At 37.5% G+C, this 20415-nt stretch overlaps 1 protein-coding gene across 13 annotated transcripts in view; it reads right to left on the minus strand.

The window, feature by feature from the left end:
- LOC106855919 (calcitonin gene-related peptide type 1 receptor) overlaps positions 1 to 20415 on the minus strand; it is a 196390-nt gene that overhangs the window by 67787 nt on the left and 108188 nt on the right. For 4 of the 13 annotated variants that reach the window (XM_088167754.1, XM_014880959.2, XM_088167763.1 and 1 more), the window contains 7 exons: positions 16333 to 16533; positions 10444 to 10482; positions 7933 to 8109; positions 6609 to 6857; positions 6048 to 6140; positions 1138 to 1320; positions 483 to 770 (listed from right to left, as the gene is read on the minus strand). In XM_088167754.1, the coding sequence (XP_088023880.1) occupies positions 658 to 770; positions 1138 to 1320; positions 6048 to 6140; positions 6609 to 6857; positions 7933 to 8109; positions 10444 to 10482; positions 16333 to 16533 (1055 nt within the window). In that variant the 3' untranslated portion in view covers positions 483 to 657. Of the gene's footprint in view, positions 1 to 482; positions 771 to 1099; positions 1321 to 2473; positions 2620 to 5337; positions 5391 to 6047; positions 6141 to 6608; positions 6858 to 7932; positions 8122 to 10443; positions 10483 to 16332; positions 16534 to 20415 lie in introns of those variants that run through there. The other 9 variants (XM_088167753.1, XM_088167761.1, XM_088167762.1 and 6 more) reach the window with 6 other exon arrangements.

Below are 20415 nucleotides of genomic sequence, written 5' to 3' on the forward strand. Positions count from 1 at the left end.
GCCATGAATCTAGATTGGTAACAAGGATAAAAGTCAATGATCTCAATACATACACTTTTAAATCTTTCAAAAAATTTGCCACACTGCTTCACACCTTTAAAGCTTTAACACTCCCTTTGTGGATTTCGGTGGGTTAATTCTGATTTCATATTCCTTTTACAGTACTGTAATTATATGCACTTCAATGGAGTCAAGTCTAGGCCTGCATTACCTAAAATAAATCTGATTAAAATATATTGCCTATTTCCTTTTTATAGCAATACACCTATCTTTTAATCAATGATTGAAATAATCATGCTTGACTAGTGATTATTCTTTCACAAGTGTTATGCTTTCTTTAGTACAAAAGTAGAATTCAAAAAGAATAATGGGCTAAGAAATTCAATTTTAATCTTCTCTGCATTTTAATCATTCACTCACAACATTTGTTGTCCCGCTGCAGCTCTCACAATTATATACAACCAAACTGCAATTGAAAAGCCTTTAGCAAAGTAAAAGGTAATGTTTATTAACATGATTGAGGAATACATAATAAAAATATATGCAGCTTAGTAATATATAATCAAAATAATCAATACAGTAAATATATTTTAATGGCGTACACTGAAGGTTTTCATTCACAGGAGAAGAGTAGTTTAGTTCACATTTCCATAAAAATCAAAGTTGCATTCTTTCAGGGATGATTTCCATGCCCAGAGCCTTTACTGGCTGTTTCTTTCTTTTTTTCTTGATTTTGATTAATCTTCTTTCACCTTTTTTCTTATTGAATCCTAAAGGTAAAATTAACAAAGTAAGATTAGAAGACAACCAAGATTATCAGAAATAAGAGACAAGGCTTGTTTCAATAAATCTTAAAAAAAAAAAAAAAAAAGAAAGAAAAAACCATTCTTACCTAAAGTCTTCATATGCCTGACCAATGCCAAGTTGTCTTATTGCTGTTCTTTTACACTGCACTTCCTATCCCTCCTTCTCTCTCTAGCTCTGTATCTCTCCTGATTTCCATTTCCACTTTTCTGAGACATTCAACTATTACATTTGATCAGGCCAATCCTTACTACCCAAAGTGGCAAGAGAAGGTTTTGACCCGCACAATATTTACCTCTCAACGATAGCCGGGGGCAGTATCACTTCCCATACCTTTCTTGCAGATCCTCAAACACGACTTCCTGGAGATGAAATTATTCTCATTGCCACCACAACCGCTGTAGCTAAATGGGCGACACCTTCCAGTCGAGTAGTTGTAGAAAAACCTTAACTCTTTGGCTCTGCAAAGCCCTCTGTCCATAGGGGTCATGCACAAAGAAGGGACAGGAGGTGGCTCTGGAAAAGGTGGTTCAGGGGAAAACAAGGTGAGACAGCACTGCAGTGTTTCAGTTTTATGTCAATATTACTTGAAATTTTTGCCGGCACATTTAATTCTGCTCTCCTGAAAATCCAAGATACTTGACATAAGCAGCTTTTTCATGATTGCAAAAAAAAAAAAGCACCACAGTAAAATGTCACTCTTTGGATTGCCAGCAAAATCTTACCTGAAAGCTATACCTTTATGTGTGTTGTTAGTGATAAAATTTCCATTTCTGCCATAGGAGAGAGCACATAAATTCATTTTGAGGAGTTGCAAGTGAAGCATTTGCAGAAAGTGAGGTGGAATAAAACTATGGTAAATATTTCTAGTAATTAATGGAGCAAATCACTGCTAGACATTCTGAAAGCAAGGAGAAGGTTAAAGTACCCAGCAGCTCCAATGTAAGATTCAATACCTGAGTGCTGAGTTTGCTGAATGACTACAGAAAACTTGACCTAAGTAACAGTCACCAACCATTGAGCAGTCATAAACAATAGGTTGTAACTTGCAGAATAAAAAGGTACTGAATGTGAAGAATCAGTGCACAAATTAGTGGAGATGCTGGTGTGTTAGTGCTACTGGCAGGATTTTACCATTCCAAGGAGAGGCTGGTGGTTTGCTCCTTCAGGGTCTCTTCAAGTGAGAACTGAAACATTGGAGGATGGACCTGAGGTAGCCAAAGGACCTCGGCACTGGAACAAGTTTAAGAAGCAAATCCATGCCAGAATTCCCAAACCTGGAAGAACTCCATCATCTATCACCCCAGAGTGACTAACACACAAAATGGGAACTGATAAAGTTGCTGCACAGGCTGCAAGAAGCTGAATGGGAACCATTATATCATCATTTATGTGGGACCCAAAAGAGCACCATTGTTCCTGAGGAAGCAGCAGAACTGAGGTAGCTGGGTGCATAAATGTGATAAATGAATGCATAAATGCAAACACGAAGCCAGTCAGATGGAACTCTTGAAGATAAAAAGCCACACAGAAGGGGTTCAGTGGAAAAACAAAGTAAAATTTTGAGGAAATTATTTGGGTTACAGCAAAGCTGAAGACATCCTGTGGTTGCAAAAGTGGGAAGCAGATGAGTTGCTGAAAGCAAGCAGTTACAAGCAAGTACATTAACCTGGGCAATTCAGGAGGCTGACAAAATATCCAAATAGCACGTGCTACATCTCAGGTGTCTCACATATGGTACAGCTGCTAAAAAAGTGGTCCATCTGAAAGATGCATAAGAGCTGAACTGGTGTGGTGAAAAAGTATGAAAAATTGCTAGGAAAGAAATAGAATGTTATGTTAGCAACATCATAGTATTAAAAAAAATCCTGAAATTCAAAAACCGAGTTGTGAGTTGCTTTTTCATGATAGACTAACTTAGTTTCAAGTTATAAAATGAGAACCTCTTAACTTCTTTTCATAGTTGTGGCATTATTGCAATAATGGGTCCAGAGTAGAAGTCCACAATGTGATAAAATTTGTATTAAACCTACTAGTGTTTTATAATGAAGATGGTAGTTAAATTAACTAAGGCAATGCTTTTGGTGCTGCTCTGAGAACTCTTGAGCCTGGAACTAATTCCACCTTTCTCTTGCTGGAGAAGATGTTAAGTTTTCAAAGCATATGTTAAGCATAGCTTACCTATTTTAACCTCCTAATTTCTGAAGCTACAAAGAACAGAGCAGAAAGGCTTGCCAATGAGGAAAGGCCCCAAAAGCACAGGTTTTTAAATTACATCAGAGAACTCAAATATGCATTTTGTAATGTAAATTACTTATCTGTCATGTAGAATTCTCCAGTGAGTCCACAGTCCCCTCAGGAAGGAGCTCTTACAATGACTGCAAGATTTGGGGGAACCATGGAGCAAGTGATGAGGTAAACAAGGACTGTGTATTTACAGTGCACCAGAGAGAGAGACAGGGGCTCCTCAGAATCCCAAAAATTGTATTCTTCCCAAAAAATATGCTATGCCTTGCCTCCATAATTGTATAATAAATGAATGCCCCAAATACCAAAATCTGTTCCTTTCTTTTCTTCAAAATAATGTTCTTCACTCACAGGAGCAACCAGCCCATGGAGAAAACCTCTTAATTTTGCCACCTAGAGCCATTTTTTCCCAACAAAACAGTATTTTAAAATAATAAACTAAATAACTTATCATAATCTCCTCTCTGCTGAAGACCATAGAAGTTACAAATCTGTTTGAATGTACTGATCACTAAAAGACTTGACTTCAGGTAAGCATAAAACATTCCCTTGTCATGCCCAGGCTGTCTGAAAGCCTGTAAGGCAGTGTGTAAACAATGTCACTAGAACATCACTGGAGCTCTGTTCAGCTCCTGTTCCTAGTGCTGTATTTATGGATATGATGGAACAGAAAGTTGAGCTATTATGCCCATTCTTTGGGAGTTTCTCTCCCAAATGTTCCTATTTTGCAACCCCATTTTTCTTAAAGTTGATGAAAAAGTTTTCTCTCTTGCTTTTCTATGAAGAAAAAAAAGAAAATGAAAGAAGCAAAATTCCCACAAGCCGCAGAACTACATAAAAAAGAAAAGGTACACATTGTATGGTTAAGATTCAGTTGTTATGATACTTATAATTCTTTCCTGAATCACCCCTATAAACAGGTCATGATCATGACTTCAGAATCAAAAATGAACATCCCGATACAGACTCACATTTATCAGAAATAACCCCAACTCTGCATTACAACAATAATCTTTACCCCTCAGGCTTTGCAGGGGTTGTGTGATAAGGGACTGCTAATTAATCACACTGCAAGACAAGTTTGCAATTATCTTGGGAGGAAAGGGAGTACAGTGAGCACTATTGCTCACTAGACATGAGTGTGTGGCATTCATGAAGCTTCAGGTTTATTGCCAGATTTTCAATACGTGCAGACTTCAGCTCCTCATTTCTGGTTGCAGCAAAGAGAAAAATCAAAGAATCTTCAAGTGGACAGGCTATTACAAAAATAACGATTCATCTGCACTTGACAGTGCTCCACAGGTATAAATTGGTGCAGATCCATTAAAGCAAATACAACTGTGCCAATTTATATCAGCAAAAGATGACCATGGCTCTGTATTAACAAACCTGCGTCCTTGTGCTATTCCAAACTCGCAGAGCTGAAAATTGACTTTTGATCCTGTCTCCCACTTAAATCTTACAAATCAAATGTAGGTACAGCGCTTACAGTTTTCTACCATAAATCACATACAATTAAAGCTTTGATTCTTAGCCTCACTTTTCCTTAGTTTTCAACAAAACAGAAGTTATTATAGATGTTTCAGCAGAGTGAGACCAGAACAATCTTCAATCTCTGCAGAAAGATCATTGCTGAGAGTGATAGAAACTTCATATCTGTATCCATGGTTTGCTTTATTTGGCCATAGAACAGTTTAATTTTCTGAAGATCAAGAGCTATGTTGTCAATCTAATAATCAGGTGTTTTTACAGTTACACATACCCACAGCAATCTTTTTTTTCTTAAAGTCAAGATGGAATAGCATGTCAATCATGAGGTGAGGTATTCTGCAAGAGACAACTCCTTGTAATTTTTTTCATGCTTGGATGCAAATTAACTAAATTATATTTAATTTTTTAAAAAGTCTTTAAAAATGATACCAAAATTTAAATTCTTTAAAAAATGATTGTCAAAAGCTTTACTATTTTATATTCACTCATTTAAATAAGGCTGCATTGATGCTTTGCATGTGGTAAACAAACAATACAACTGCACAAAAGCCTATGTCAAACCAGCAGTGCATGTGGATAACAGTGCAGGCAAAAAATAGAGTACAACACACATTCATGCTTTATTAGACTCTTCATTGTAAGCAAAGAACACAGGAATGCCACCTATTAAATGCCACCTATAAACCTATTATCTTACAGAACATATAAAATGCAAAAACCTTGGTGAGTCTCTACATCATCACTCAGTCCTCACAAGTACAAGCAAGTGCAAATGCAAAAAAACAACAGAAATACTTGGTGAGAATGCTCAGGCTCTTTCCAACTGTTTGTTGCTTCCTCTTGCACAACTGTGGATCACAAAAATGACATACCTCAAATTCAATCACCCTGTACAGTGTGAGCAAGCACGAGCCATTTACAGTGGACAGTGTCCAGCTGCTGATACTGTTAAAGTCTATCCCTCCTCAGTAAAGGTCCAGAGTCCCATCTTTTACATAGTGCAAAAAATACCTTGGAGCAACATTTAAAATTAATTCATACTCACCGTGATTGTACTCAACTGAAAACCCAGTTTAATATGGTCACAGCGAAAATAGAAACATTATGGTATTAAATATATTATACCCTGCCATATTCTAAAATCCAAATGTTGTCCTTTTTTTAATTGGCAAAAGGAATTTAAATCACTTGCCTATTAGATCCTCACAAAAATATTAATTTTGACTGAAAGAATTATGCATCACTGCTTCTGCTCTTTGTACTAATCAGGCCTTTAGGAAGTGCACACTTTTTAAAGAGAATGGTGAGTCTTCCACTTCCTGATATTTATGAAAGATCTGTAAGTCGTGATATAGTCTTTTGCTTCGACTTTCTCTGCTTATCAGATCCTTTGGCAAAGATGAAAGCCCATTCTTTAGTCTCAGGCATGTCAGAAAATGGGTTTCAATGGAAATGCAATCCATATAAAAGACTGAGAGTTAAGAACTGGAAAAGCTAATTCTTACCAAAAAAAATGGGGAACCGTTTGGGTGCCTCCCTTGGGGAACTACTGTTCACAGTGTTGGACTTCTCATTTGGAGCAGCTGGCAATAAATTAGCTGAAAGAAAAAGTAGAGAGAGTTGGTGTGAAGCAGTCAAGGGTGGGATATGTAGACACATCCAAGCTCTGGAAATCAGATGTGGTTGGAACTGTTGGCCCTGCTCAAAGCCACTGCTGATGCCAGTTGCCAAGCAACATCTCTAAAGGCTCAGGAAACTCAGCTTGCTGAAACAACTTTGCAATGGGTTCCTTTTTCTTCCTTAATTTTCCTGATATAAAATTTAGATCATACACAGCTTGGAAAGGTTATTTTTATATTACCAGCAGACATGCTAACCTTTGCAATTGTGAGTCTTTTTCAAAATATGTGTTACTGGCAAGAAAGAGGCTCTGAAGCTACTTATAATGAATTCTCTGTGCTCAGGTATTTCCAGTGACATGCATGTCTTCAAATAAATGAGAAAAATCAGTGGACAAACCAAAGAGCATCAAAGGGTTGACTACAAACAGCAAAATAAAATTCTACCAAAAATCCCAGGAGACTGGCTGGGTTCTGCTGGGGAGCTGCTGTTCACAGTGCTGGGATGTTCCTTTGCTGGGGAACTGCTGTTCATAATGCTGGGATGTTCTTCTGCTGGGGAGCTGCTGTTCACAGTGTTGGGATGTTCCTTTGCTGGGGAACTGCTGTTCATAATGCTGGGATGTTCTTCTGCTGGGGAGCTGCTGTTCACAGTGTTGGGATGCTCTTCAGCTGTAACAGTTGGCAATAAATTTGCTAAATTAAAAAAAAAAAAAAAAAGTAAAAATTATTAAGGAAAAACAAATCTTGTTATCAATGATCCAGTATCTCAAAAATAAAAACTTTGATCTATTTAGACCATGATAACAGCCCCTAACCCTCTCTTCTTGTGTGTTCATGCAAATTTACACGAAGGTGTTATTTTAGACTAAAGTAATGAATAAGAATATTCTGCAGCTTTTAGTCCAGAAGGAAAAGTGGAATCACAGCCCAAGAAAAAATGCTTCAGCAAAAGTAGGGGAAATGCATATGGCTCTATAATTATAGTAAAAAAAAAAAAAAATCTTTAAAAAGAAGCATAGTGGGTCTTCTCTACTTTAAGTGTGAATAGGCTCGAGTTCCCCTTGCCAAAATGACAGCTTATGAAACAGTGCTGGAAAAAGGCCAACTAGAGACAAGCAAGATAAAAAGGTCTGGAGGCTCTCGACAGGAAAATTTATTTGCCTTATGAATAAAATGAAGCACTTGGTGAAGGGAGAGGAGCTCTGTATCCTGATGAAGAAGAATTTGTTGGAAGGAGCAGGACAAGGAAGCAAATGACTGGTCTGTGGTCAGTCTGAATGGTTTTTGTAGCCTAAGCTGCAAAGCCAAATCGTTCCCAAGAGACACACAGGTGTTCCCTGAATCTTTGGTGGGAAGCTAGCAATACACAGTAAGTTAAAAATTCCTATATGGGCGCCTCTTGTTATGACAAGGCTTGGTTTGAAAGGAGTATATGCAGACCTATGGGTTAAAAATATACGTTAATGTTTTATGGTATTATGAAGCCAAACAAATGGTAGATTTTAGGTTAGCTGTCATGAGAAAAGTAAAAACGTAGGAGTCCTGTAATATTCCTTAAATAGTACCTACCAAGTGTTTACTTAATACTTTACATTTTAGCATTTTTATTTTAAAATATGTGTAATTATTGTAAATTTCATATATAAATTATTGCCACCTCAGGGCACCTAAATTGCCTGTTTCTTTCATGCAAAATTCCTTCAAAACCCACCAATTTTTTTATACGAGAGTATAAAGAGTAGAAGAGTGATTAAAAACATCAGCTTACAGTCGTCTTGGCAGGTAGTCTGGCACTCCTCCAAACTCCTGAAGTTGTTCTGGTTTCCTAGACACCCACCATACTTGAATGTTTCACACAGTTTTGTCTCTTTGTTGTAGAAGTACCTGGTGAAATATCCTCGGCAGACCCCGGGCTCTTGGGCGTGGAAGCAGAAGTCAGGCTTTCCTAGAAGCAATGCTAAATGATCAAGGAGGGTGGATGAAGAAAAGACTAAAATGCATCCCAAGACAACAACACGACTGGAGGAAGTTTACTAAATAAACCTGTGACTTTGGGCTAAAGGCTAGCTATAAAATAACTGCTGCTCCATTGTGCTGCCTTTGTTCTGTGTTTAACACTGCAATATTACACTGGAACATTACAGGGGTATTTATTGCTCTGTTCAAGTAACCACTAAATTACATCTTCAAAAATGTCAACCAATGAGTTCTTTAAAGCTCCAAAACATTAATGCTCTAAGTTGAAAATTAGTTTTTATTCTGATTTATAAGAAGACCTGAACCTCAGCTAGATTCACTTGCTCGTTATTTATGTTTCAGTTAATGCGAATTATATACAAAGCCATGTTCAAATAGGAGACAAAAGGAAGGAGTTTTAAAATAAAACAGAAAAAATCTAGCACTGTAGTTTATCCTTGTAACAGGATACTGGAAACAGGGAGACAGAGAGCTATTCTATAATATTTCAGTCCCAGTTCTGAGTTTGCAATCAGTAACTACAATATCAACCAAGGAAAAGTTAACAAATAAATATTGCATAATTTGACTGAATATCACAGCATGATATCACATCCTCTGGCAGGGAAGAAAAACATGTAGCCATATGACAATCCCCAAAAGTCAACTCCTCACCATATCCAGCTTTTTCTTAAAATAGTATGCTTAAAATCACGGTAACAATAATGAAATATATGTGGAGGAATTCTCAGATTCTTGCTTATAGATATTTTGAAATATGACTCTTGTCTGAGCTGATTTGCCAAGAAAGTTCTATTTAACCATCATATAAGAAAATCCTATCAGGTGTAACATATAAAGGCCTTGCTTAGCTGTGAAAATTCACAAAATATTGAGACTAAAATGGTGTGCAGCAGGTTGTCGTTTAAAAAAATGGATTCAGAACCGTTACTTTGAAGTTCCTAACATTTTAGAAGTAGATTATCAACTTGCAGAGAAATTAATCCTATTACACCTATTTTAGGTTGATGTATATTCAAATTCATTGCTAGAACAAGATTATTATTAAAGGCAATTGATGCACATAGTGAATTTATATAAAATATTATAATAGCTCATAACTAGTGTTTTCCTAAGAATTAATTGGCAATATATTGCATTTCAATTTTTATAATACTTCATGAACAGCAAAAAAATAACTTTCAGAGATCACATGAAAAACTGAATCACTACAATATTCTTGAATATAGCAACCAAGTCAACTGTTTTTAGCATTCCTGAATAGTTTAATTTTGATTCTTCATTACAAATTTCATTCTCTGCCAATAAGTGTAACCCAGAGTTCAGGACTTTCACGTCTCTTACTATGCAAAGGCAGCACCCATTGATGTGCACAGATTTAGAAAGCTAAGCTCACACAGAGCAATAAACATGAGAAATATGTGCAAGGCACGTGTTGTGCTTTCAGCTGAAAACAGAGGTGAGACAGGTGCCTAGACAGGGAGCAGCAAGACTCCACCAGGAGTATCTGTTCCATCTGCTAGGAGATCACAGACAACAGGAGCTAGAGAAGAAATTCTCTCATCAAACATTGCACAATACTGTGAAATAACACAAAGATATTATTAGATGGATATTAACTGAAAAAGGAAGGCAGATAAAAATAAGGGTTTGCAAAGTAGGCTACAGGATTATGACTGAGTCTTAAAAACAGATGTCCTTAATTTAGAATAGTCTAATATTAAAATGGTTCTTTCAGGTTCTTTCAAATGAAATTAAGTCCAAATTAGTTGAGCTCACAGCTAACTTTTATAGCCACTTTTGAAGGGAGAGTTCATTAAGGCAATATAACCCTAACCATACAAAGCAGGAATATATTTCTAAATGCCACATCTTTCTCCAAGGACTCAATATTCAAGACTACATTAGTGGAAATAACAGCACATGTGCAATAATGCTGATGATAGCCACGAGCTGAATTTTACAGGATGTGTTCTTGTTTGTCATTAAAGGCAGAGATCTAGGGTCAGCCCTTAAAGGAAGTAGTGCCAAAATCTGCAGCATCTGTGGAAAATCAACCTTAGTAGCTTCCACGGTATAATCATGATTTTTTTAAATGCATTAAGAATAGAAAAGACAGTAGAAAACAGGAAAAGAAAAGCATTATCTCATATGAAAATGCAAAGATAGGCGATTTGATTATAGTTTATTGCAAAAAGCACAGTAAGAATATAAATTATGTATTATTCTGAGCTAACAAAAGAAGATAATAAATCCCTTATTGTGGTAGAAGAATCTTAGCTTATGATGTAAACATAATTACCTTTCTTAATTTTTGCTAACGCCATCTTCTGAGGCAATTCTGCAAGATAAATAAAAATAAAGCTATTTAGCAAAAGCACACGTGTTAAGTCTCACCTGTGGTACCAGTGTTTTTAGCAGTGATGGTGAGCACTGAGAAGCAAGAATACAGCATCTCTTCCTTCTTCTCTTTATTTGGGAAGCAGCACAAAAGCTCAATGTGGAGAACTGAAGTATCATTTCCTTTGTATAGGAAGACCTGCTGTATTGGAAACTTGACAAAATAGAAAGTACTGAAATCAAATTATGCCAATATTGAATTGAACAGGGAAATTACTCCTCTTGCTACTGCATCCAGGATCTTGTATCATGCATTCTTACTCCTCAGAAGAGGAGTCTTTAGCAGACTAACAACCCAACTGCTGTAGCTACTAATACTGCTCATAGCTTTGGAGCTGGCTGAGGGAGACAGTAAAACTTCCCTCATCCTCTCCAGCTCCCTGAGCGAAGCTTTCCTTATGCAGTTTCCTTTGGCCAAGTATCTCCAAGTATCCCAGGGGTGTAGATGAAAACTTGGCCTGCATGGTTCTCAATCTGCACCGAAGAAGTTATTGTCATTTTTAATTCAGGAACCTAGGTATTATTGGATCAGCTCAAGAAACTGGGTATCTTAATTCAACCCCAAATTCCTTTTTAGAGACTGAAAACAAACCTTCTTCTCCTTGCAGGAGACTGTCTAATCATAAAACTGCAAAGGAGTCCACGGGCAGAGCAGATCATCCAATGTCTGAGAAAGGCTGACTATTTTGACAGCTGAGAGAAAGGTGGCCAGCAGCTTCTGGACTCTGCCTCAGTCACCTTATTTGCATTGCTTCATAATTCTTGTTTTGTACTTTACTGCCCTTTTTTAAATCATACTTCTACCCTAGTTTTCTCTGGAAACCTGCTGATGTTATATTTTCAAAGCTGTTCTATTGGGTAGAAATTCTGTCATGACACATTTTTCCTTCCACCTCTGGGACAATGCAGCTGTTACCCTTTAAAAAATATTAAAGGCATGGCATGCACTCCAGAGTGACATAGCATTTCTTTGAACAGATTTCCAGTTTTTCTTATTAGTAGGAGGCTTGGCCCTCAACATTTAAACCCATGACCTAAATGAAGGACACGCACGTCAGGCTGTTTCACTAACTTCACTCAGCTGTCCCCTTCAGGGCAAAATCAGCAATCATATTTTGGCATGTGATCTCTACTCTTCTGGCAGAGAAAAGGAAAATTTTATTGTGAGTTTAGAGGGGCCTAGAATCTTTTAATCTTACTACCATGTCAACAGTTTTTTTTGCTTCTGGTTTCAGTCAGAAAGGCAAATCCACATCTGAGTTGATTTCTTTTTTGTAAATAAAGTGTATTTCTTTGTAGATCCACTCTAAGTAATAGATATTAGAATTGCCATCGTGAACAGAGCCATTTACCAGCAGGTATTTTCCCACAGTAGCAAGCCTAAATAGCCTAAAATTTATATTCACTGCCTCAAAAATTAAGACCTTTTTGCTAGTGATGACATTTGTGATTATACTCATATCCAGTAAACAATGGAGCCTACAGGCAAGTTCCTCTCAGAAAGTACTTTCTCATTCCCTGAACTTGTTGAGTATTGGGCACAAGAAACAAAAAATACAGCTGATTTCTAGGAAGCTTAATTCAGAAGTAGTCATCTAGAATCTGAACCTTGTCTTGGAGAGCCTTGGGGTGACCAACCTGCAGCTGGGCTCTCTGAACTCTGTTGTAGTGTCATCAATCAGTTCTGTCTGGTGGCTTATTGATTCCAAACTGTTAACAAGTGCTCCTGATCTGGTAATTTACTCATGCTGGCCCATTTGTTCTTGTATTTGTGCTGAATAACGAAAATCAAAAACTTGGACCAATCACATTATTTCTTCTGAATTTCTACATATATTAGCTAGCTATCCTTGAGCTTATTTTTATCGATATTGGTCTTCACATGCTCCAAAGTGGTAATTTACTATTTCAGATTTTTCTTTATTTTAAAGCACTTTTGTGTCACTCATACTTTCTCTTGAGAGTCATTTCTACAGTCACTAAATAGTGTTCTCCTACAGTAATAAATACTGGAAATGGAAGTAAGATGAATACAACTTTATACTTTCTACAAGACTGCACAGAGGGGGTTAGATTTAACAAAAATTCACAGAATTATAGAATTTTGCTGAATTATGTTAGCAAAAGGGATTAATTTAAGAGTTTACTTTGCTTTATGCCTGATGTTCTGCAGCACACTGCATGTAACACCAAACCATTTTATGTGCTGTTATCAATTCAGAGAATACAGAGATCATGAGCCTTTGTTTCTCCTCTTCCTCCAAGCAGATCCAGCTCTTGGAGAGTCTTTGATCACTGCTATTCATACACTGAAAAGTGGCTGTGGGCTGAGTACCAAGATGTAGACACTAAGCCAGTTCTCATTTTAGATAACTTTCAGTTTTATACTATAGAGTTATGCCAAATATATGCCAGGACAGGATTTAGTCTGGAAGATCTGCTCCAGTTCCCACACGTGTGTCAGAATGAAATTAATGCTGGGTCCCTTCCAACTCAGCTTATTCTGTGATTCTGTGAAAACAGCAACATCAGATTGAAGAAATAATGTGATAAATCTTCATTCATGAAACCTGATGATGACTTTTGGACACTTCATTCCAAATTCTGCATCTATCAACCCAATCTTTTCCCTTTTATCCTTCTATCTTAGTCTTTAAATTGAAATTGAGGAGAAACACTCCAAATTTCCTACAACAGGAAGCATCAAGTTTTGGATGAGATATTGGCAGGTGCAGTCTTGCAAATAACCCCAAGTCCAAACATAGTAAAGGTGCTGTGGGTCCTGCTGAAACCCCAAACCAAATACTATCTGGAAACCACCACAAGCCAGGCTGGTGTCAGACAAAGAAGAGCTAATTAACATCCTAGACTCCAGGTCTTCCTGACACTGAATGCTATTCAAGGCAACAATAGCTTCCAATTTTTTATCTTGAAAGATTACTCTTTAATCTTGGTGGAGTCATAACTAGAAACAGATTAAACATCTGTAATGAATTGCTTTGTTTGATTTTCTGCCCAGAAATGAGATCTGCTAACATACAATAGTATGTAAGGAAGATTTTAAAATCAATGGCTTAAATTCTATCTTACTTAGGGTTTTTTCTTAAGCTCAGGTATGATGAATCAAAGACACAAATTGTATAATCTGGAGAAGGAACAGTATTGCAATCGTCTTTTAGCCTTACCAATTGCTAAAATACCAAATACAGGTAAATGAGCACAAAAATACTAATCTGCACTTCTGGAAGTATATGAGACTTCCACATAAAAAGAAATTCATTAATATAAAGTTTCTTTCCCTTTTCAGCCACTTCAGGAAGTGTTTGCTTAAGATCCATTTCAGATCCAAGTAGGACAGAGGTTCCTGAACTTTGTGTGTGCCTGCATTTAGGGCAAAATGTTTTTCTTCATGTCATCCCTCTTTTTTTTTAACTTGAAATGCTAGATTATGTTATTTAATAACTAAAGAATTGCGATTTCCATATACCTCTTTCTTGATGGGATGTCATTTTAATAATTAAGATTATTTTAATATCATTACCACTGTGTTTACCCGTGTATTGCATCTGAAAACAGAGCGAGGCTGTGACTAATTCTTGCCACTTCTTCTCTGGAGCACCTCTGGTCTCTGAGGCATATTAGTAGATCTGTCCAGAAACCATCAAAAGGTTTCAAAATAAACAGTTTCATCAAAAAGTTTCAAATTAATCCTTGGAGTAAAACGCACTAGTAAATTGTCATCCACTTAAAAAATGGAGTAAACTTTTCGACTTTGACAGGTTTTTAGTGAAACTTTGTAGTTGTTTTTTTTTTTTTTTTTTTCCCATCCTGGTAGAGATAGCTTTATAAGCCTACAGTTGCTCAAAAGCAAAACCTGGCTGAATGGAAATTATGGTGGTACTAGCAGATCAGAAAAATAGATCTGAATGGTAAACAATATCTTGAGTTAGTATGTGGTGAGTAAATAAAATGCGTGCAGTCTCCTCTTTGAAAAGACCAAAGGCATTGAGACCAGGGATGCTTTCAAGGAATATGTGCAGATTTTTAAAATAAGAGGCATTAAAACTAACATTCTCAAAATACTTCTCCAGATAATGTGTAACCAGCTCCAGGCATTATTATAACATTGGGGTGGGAGACAGATACTTACTTTGATTTCTAAATAAATTTAGCAACACGAGGCAGAGAAATTTTGATCAGGAAATACACATATGTTGAGAAACAGACAATATAACAGATTTAAAGCCTGATCTAAACACTATGTAGGTGTGAATTCTGGAAGGGATGGAAGATAGGTGAGAGACATTTGCATTTGTTGCCAGACAAAACCTGATGCTATAAATTACCTTGTCATAGATGCAGTCTGCTTTGGCCAGAAAACCCAAATAGGAGCTTCTGAAATTTCTTGGAAGGATTTTTTGTAACCTGTAAGAACTCACTGTGCTTATAATAGAAGATACAAGTTTGTGTCCTGCAAAGCAGTGCAGCACCTACAGTATCTTCAGCAGATTTCCAGTTTCAAGAAAAGGCCCGGGTCCCCAATAAATTATGAAAAAAGGGCAAACAAAAACACCTGCCAATGTCTGCATAGCAGTAGGTGCCACCAGGGCACATCATTATTAGACAACAGAGTGACAATTTTCAGCTGCTTGTGTTGTCCATCCCCAGAATAATTAACTGTTGCCTGCTGCAGAATTACCCAGCATCACTGTCATGCTCAATAACCATGGCAAATTCTGCTGCTGGGCAGGCACATGTGAGTGAAAAGTATCTCCTGTTGGGAATGACTCCTTCTGCCTTACCCTGAAGTCTAAGAAATGAACATCCAACGTATGAAGAGACTTGGGAAAAAAACCTCACATAGTTGATACACTACCCGAGGGTTATTACACACCTTTGAGTCTCCCTTTGTTCTAAAATTTTCTTGCCTTCTTCCCCTTCAAGATATCCCTATCAGTTCCTGCTTACAGAGCCAGACACATTCCATCAAACACCAGTGAAAGCAAGATCTGTAGTAGGTATCAGGAGGAAACCTCAATAAGACTAGAATTCTTCCAGTCTCTGAAAATACAAGCTTGCAAAATTTCAAGCTCCACTGGCAGATTTAAGAATCTTCAAAAGTCCTGTGAGGAATTTGCACACTGCTGAAAACCTTAATTAATTACAAGGATGAATTTTAATAGTAAAACCAGCATTCACAAAGTTCTTGTGTGTCCTACATTAGATCTCATTTTCCTCTTTCCAGTGATTAACTGAGGAGGTTTCAATAAAACAAAGCTGACAAATGGTTATAACTGACATTTTTAATGAGAATTATCTACCACTGTAATTATGCTGTAACAGAAAAGATGGCCAAAATTTTGGACAACTTCTATCACTTTCTCAAGTAAAGGACAAACCTGGGATCAAAACTTGGGTTGGACACTCTGAAAGCAATAAAAAACCATCCTTTCTACCCACACCAGCTTAGCCCAGCCTCAAAACCAATTTCACTTAAGATCTCACCCAAAACAGGGCTCTAGCTAGAAAATAAGATTCCTTGCATTGGTGCCTCTATTCCACAGGTACACCACAAAACCTACCTATCTTTCCAAGTCCTGAATGTCTGCTTACACCATGTAAAATAATTCAGATGACTACAACCTACTTGGGAATATAATTAGATTAATCACATTTCTGTCTTAATAGGAACTGAAGAGGGCTTCTACTTCCCAAATTCAAGTGGTTTGTGAAGGAGAAATAACAGATGCAAATGCAGAATTGGTAGGAGGGTAAGAAAACAGGTACTGGCCTGCTGCCACACACTTCTGCTGACATTCCTCCAGCGTTAGGAAGTTGTTCTCATTGCCATGGCATCCACCATATTCAAATACTTCACACTGGCGGCTTTTGATGTTGAAGAAATAGCGGAGGTGGATGGCTTTGCACGGACCATCGTCTGCTTTCAGGGCACAGAATGAGTGCACAAGCTTCAGCGGTGGCCAAGCAGCACCTGTAGTACAGAGGAGAAATAGAATAACTGGGTTAGTTTGCTGCATACTGCACAGTGTAACTCCCAAATGAGATTGCTTGTGTGTTCTGCTAGAGAGGCACTGCACATCTGTCTGCAAAGCTCTGAACACACTAAGCAGATGTAAAAAGAAAAACATCATCTGCATTGGAACACAAATTCCATTCGATCAAATGTGTGGTTTCAATTTTCCACTGAAACAGCTCATAGCATAAACCTCAACTCATCACAAACCTCTAAACAGTTGTGGAGTGTGGCTTAGTCACACGAACCGGGGTGTGATGCTGAGTAACAAAAACACTGAGAAAATCTTGGTAGCTCTAAAAGACACGACGACCCCCAGGGCAGAAAGGTTTCCTTGGGCTCTCTTCCGTGCGCTGCTCCCAGGGAACTTGGATAAAGGATCTGCCAGGGAGCAGCGTGGGATGGCCAGAGCCCTGCAGAGGGCATCCCTCTCCTATCACATGGCACTTCCCTGGGACACCAACCCTGCCAGGACCACTGACAGGCACCAGACTCTTTCCTTTGATCTCACCGTTCTTGCATTACAGCTTTCAACAGCTTAGAACTAGAAAGTCAAGGCAAAACAAAGCTGAATGTTTTCAAATTGTGTCATTTAATGTGTATTAGGTCAGGGAATGTTGTGTACGAATTGTCATCTGCATTGTGAAGAACACTAGCAAAGTTTCACACCCTGTCAATGTCTATAAGGAAATTCCGACTCGAAATCCAGGTCCTGATACTGTTCCCTTATAAACATATTTTATTTATAACTAATTTATAATTAATAAAACTATATTTTTATGATTTGCTTTTCCAAGGCAGTATTTCCCCTTAGAGGGTTTTGAAAGCTCTACAGAGCTTGTTGCTTGCCATAGGAGCCAGAAGAACAGATCTAAAGTTTTTCATTCATTCTCCTACAGCTAATTAGAATATTGATGTCTCAGAACATATATACAAGCATATCTATCTGTGCTCTTTGCTGTGGCCCAGGAAGGAGACAAAAAAATAGGAAGAGGAGAAGAGTTTACATGATTGCATAATCATTTCAGATTCCTACTATTACTAGGCTAAGTTTCCAGTTTTAATTAAAAGAATCCACAAAAATTAGGCTTATGACATGATTAAAAGGGAACTTGGGTACTACCTACCTGCTCTGTGGATATCTAATTTTAGCATCTAAAATTGACCTTATTATACAATCTTTGAATTAAATTCAAAGAACTGAGATAAATCCTCATAAGTTCTGAGGTCCATGGAAGTTTACTAGTTTAACTCCATTTGAGACAATTATAACAATTAAACCTACAGAGAAGAAACAAATTTCACCACTAAAATCTTTCAAAGAATAGCATTTAAATGAAAAATTGGAAAAATTAACAACCTCTATTACACAATTACTATCAACAGAACAGTTGTAGCACACAATCAGATCTTCCAAAAGTGGACCATTTGGTGTTAACATACATATAAAAAGGACTAATTTCAAAATTCGATTTAAGTACTCAGTCCCCAAAACAGTTTGTGACTTATGCCATATTGGTGAAAATACGTTTTCAGATTTGGAAGTTGGGTATATAGATTTGAAAATATTATTGAAGACCATACAATAGGGAATATTGATGAAATAAAATTAATAATTATTAGAGATGTTAGATTTGGTAAACTTGCTATGAAGCTTAGCTTCATAGCAACAAGATTTCAGAATTTTTCTTCTTTCCAGTTTCATTAGCTGAGTCTTCCCGAGTCCACAAAAATTTAGTATTTAGAAGTCACAATAAATGGCAAGTTGGACTTCAAAGGTCCTAAAGTTCTCCAAAAGGCTTGGGAATTCTTTGGAAGTGACTTTAAAAGGCTCAGCTTAAAAAGTTGAGGGGATACGGCATTGCAAAATGAAACTTTGGATTTCCCCTGCTCAGCACCAGGGAAAAAATGCCTTCAAAACATCAAAGTTCTCAGTAAGTTATGAACTCATTCCTGAAATGCTAAAATCAAACACTCAGAGCTCCACAGAAACCAATCCAACTCAAATGTGGTCAGGGTGAGGGCTGGCAGCTGGTTCATAAACACATCATTTTCTTGGCACCCGAAAAATGAGATCCCCTGTGTGACCTCTGCCAGTGACCCAGTCCAGCCTACAGGAGGTTGTGAAAACTTACCAGGTTTCTTAACTACTGAGATTTCAGACACCGAGTTATGTCAGCTCATTTTTTTGCTGCATTGCACCACCCCAACGTTGTGGGCTATCCAAACAAAAATAGTATGCAAGCATAGTTGCAAAACTACACAAAGAGGATGAATTAATGGCTTAGCAGAGCTCACCCTGGGAACTTTCTGGTCTCCACTCCTAGCCCACTTCCCATCAGACCCACGGAACAAAACCATTGTTTTGGTTACCTCCTAAGGCCTTTTCCCTGCAGCCACAGGGATGCTGTTAACCACTGTCAGATGTCCTGACATCTGCTGCAAACATAATGACTAAGTGTGTCACACTTCTTGGCAATCGCTCAGTTTCCCAGGAATGCTAGAAAGTTGCCATAGCTTGAGTAAAATCCGTACCCTGTCAAACCCCCAGGGGCCAAACCCTCCAAGTCCAAACAGTAACCAAGTGACTCTGAAGAAATAGGTCTCCAAGGGATTCATCGGAACTGAATCATTCTTCTGTCTGGAAACAGTGACAGAATTCTTCCCCATTATTTTACACCTGGGAACACTTAGCTCACACAGATGATATAAAATTAGCTTTCCTTCCCAGATTAGAACAGCAGATGAGAAGGCAAGCAGGAGTGTTTGCCCAGCAGATCTGCATAAACACACATCTTCCTGTAATCATTTCACTTGTGGAATATACCTTGACAAAATTAATTCTTAGTGTGAGGCCTCATCCTCTGCTCTTGAACACTGGGACAAAGTGTTACTACATTTTAGGTGCTGTGTGAAAAGCACAGGATATGACATTTAGTGAAGAAGTCTGTCAGGAAGGTCAATGAAAATTCATCAACAGAAGCAGAGGAAGATAACACTTGAAGGAATGTTAACGGAGTTTTTCTCATCCAAGTGAAATAAAATTCCAAGCAATCTGAAGCAGTCAGTTCTAGGATTCCACTATTCTTTTTGTAAAACAGCCTTTTTTCAGTAATATACTGACTGAATATCCTTTATTATATATTAAATAAGTTTTACTACCTTCGTGCTTAGACAAAATAATTTAAAACCATATATACACACGGTAAATCAGTTTTGATTCTCCTATCCACCATTCGTGTCTTGTAATTCAAGGCTGCTGCAGGAGAAAAAGTTGATTCCTGCACTCTCAACCTTGATTTTGGGATCTCCAAGTTCAGCTGCTTTAAGCCTTGGTGGTACAGCAGCTGCCCTGCACTCACCACACCACTTCAGTAGCCCAAACCGTTGATTACTTTCTTTTTATTGGAAAACTTTTGTTTCCTCTTAATTATCTCTGTACTAAAGAAACTGCTTTCTTCCCATCCTTTTATTGGCCTTGCTTTCTAATCCTCTCATAACTCTTATTTGGATGTTTACTATTGGTGTGGATTCCTGGTAAATTCTGCTGCAGAGAGTTGAATATAATCCCCTATCTGAGGCATTGCTAGTGACAAATAGAGTGGAATAATCACCCTTTGGTTTTTTCCTTAATCCAATACAAAATCACTGCCTTTGTTTTTAAAAGAACATTGAATTACTTTTGTAATGCTCTGTAACTTCCAGTTACTTTCCAGCAAATAGAACCTTGTTATACAGGTGCTTCAACATCAACTTTCTATCTTGTATTTATGATTTCATTAATTCTCCTAAAGTATAGCACATTGCATTTGTAGTTTAAAAAAATTTAGTTTAAACCTC

Source organism: Sturnus vulgaris, chromosome 7 (assembly GCF_052056855.1).
Source record: "Sturnus vulgaris isolate bStuVul1 chromosome 7, bStuVul1.hap1, whole genome shotgun sequence".
Taxonomy (NCBI): Eukaryota; Metazoa; Chordata; class Aves; order Passeriformes; family Sturnidae; genus Sturnus; species Sturnus vulgaris.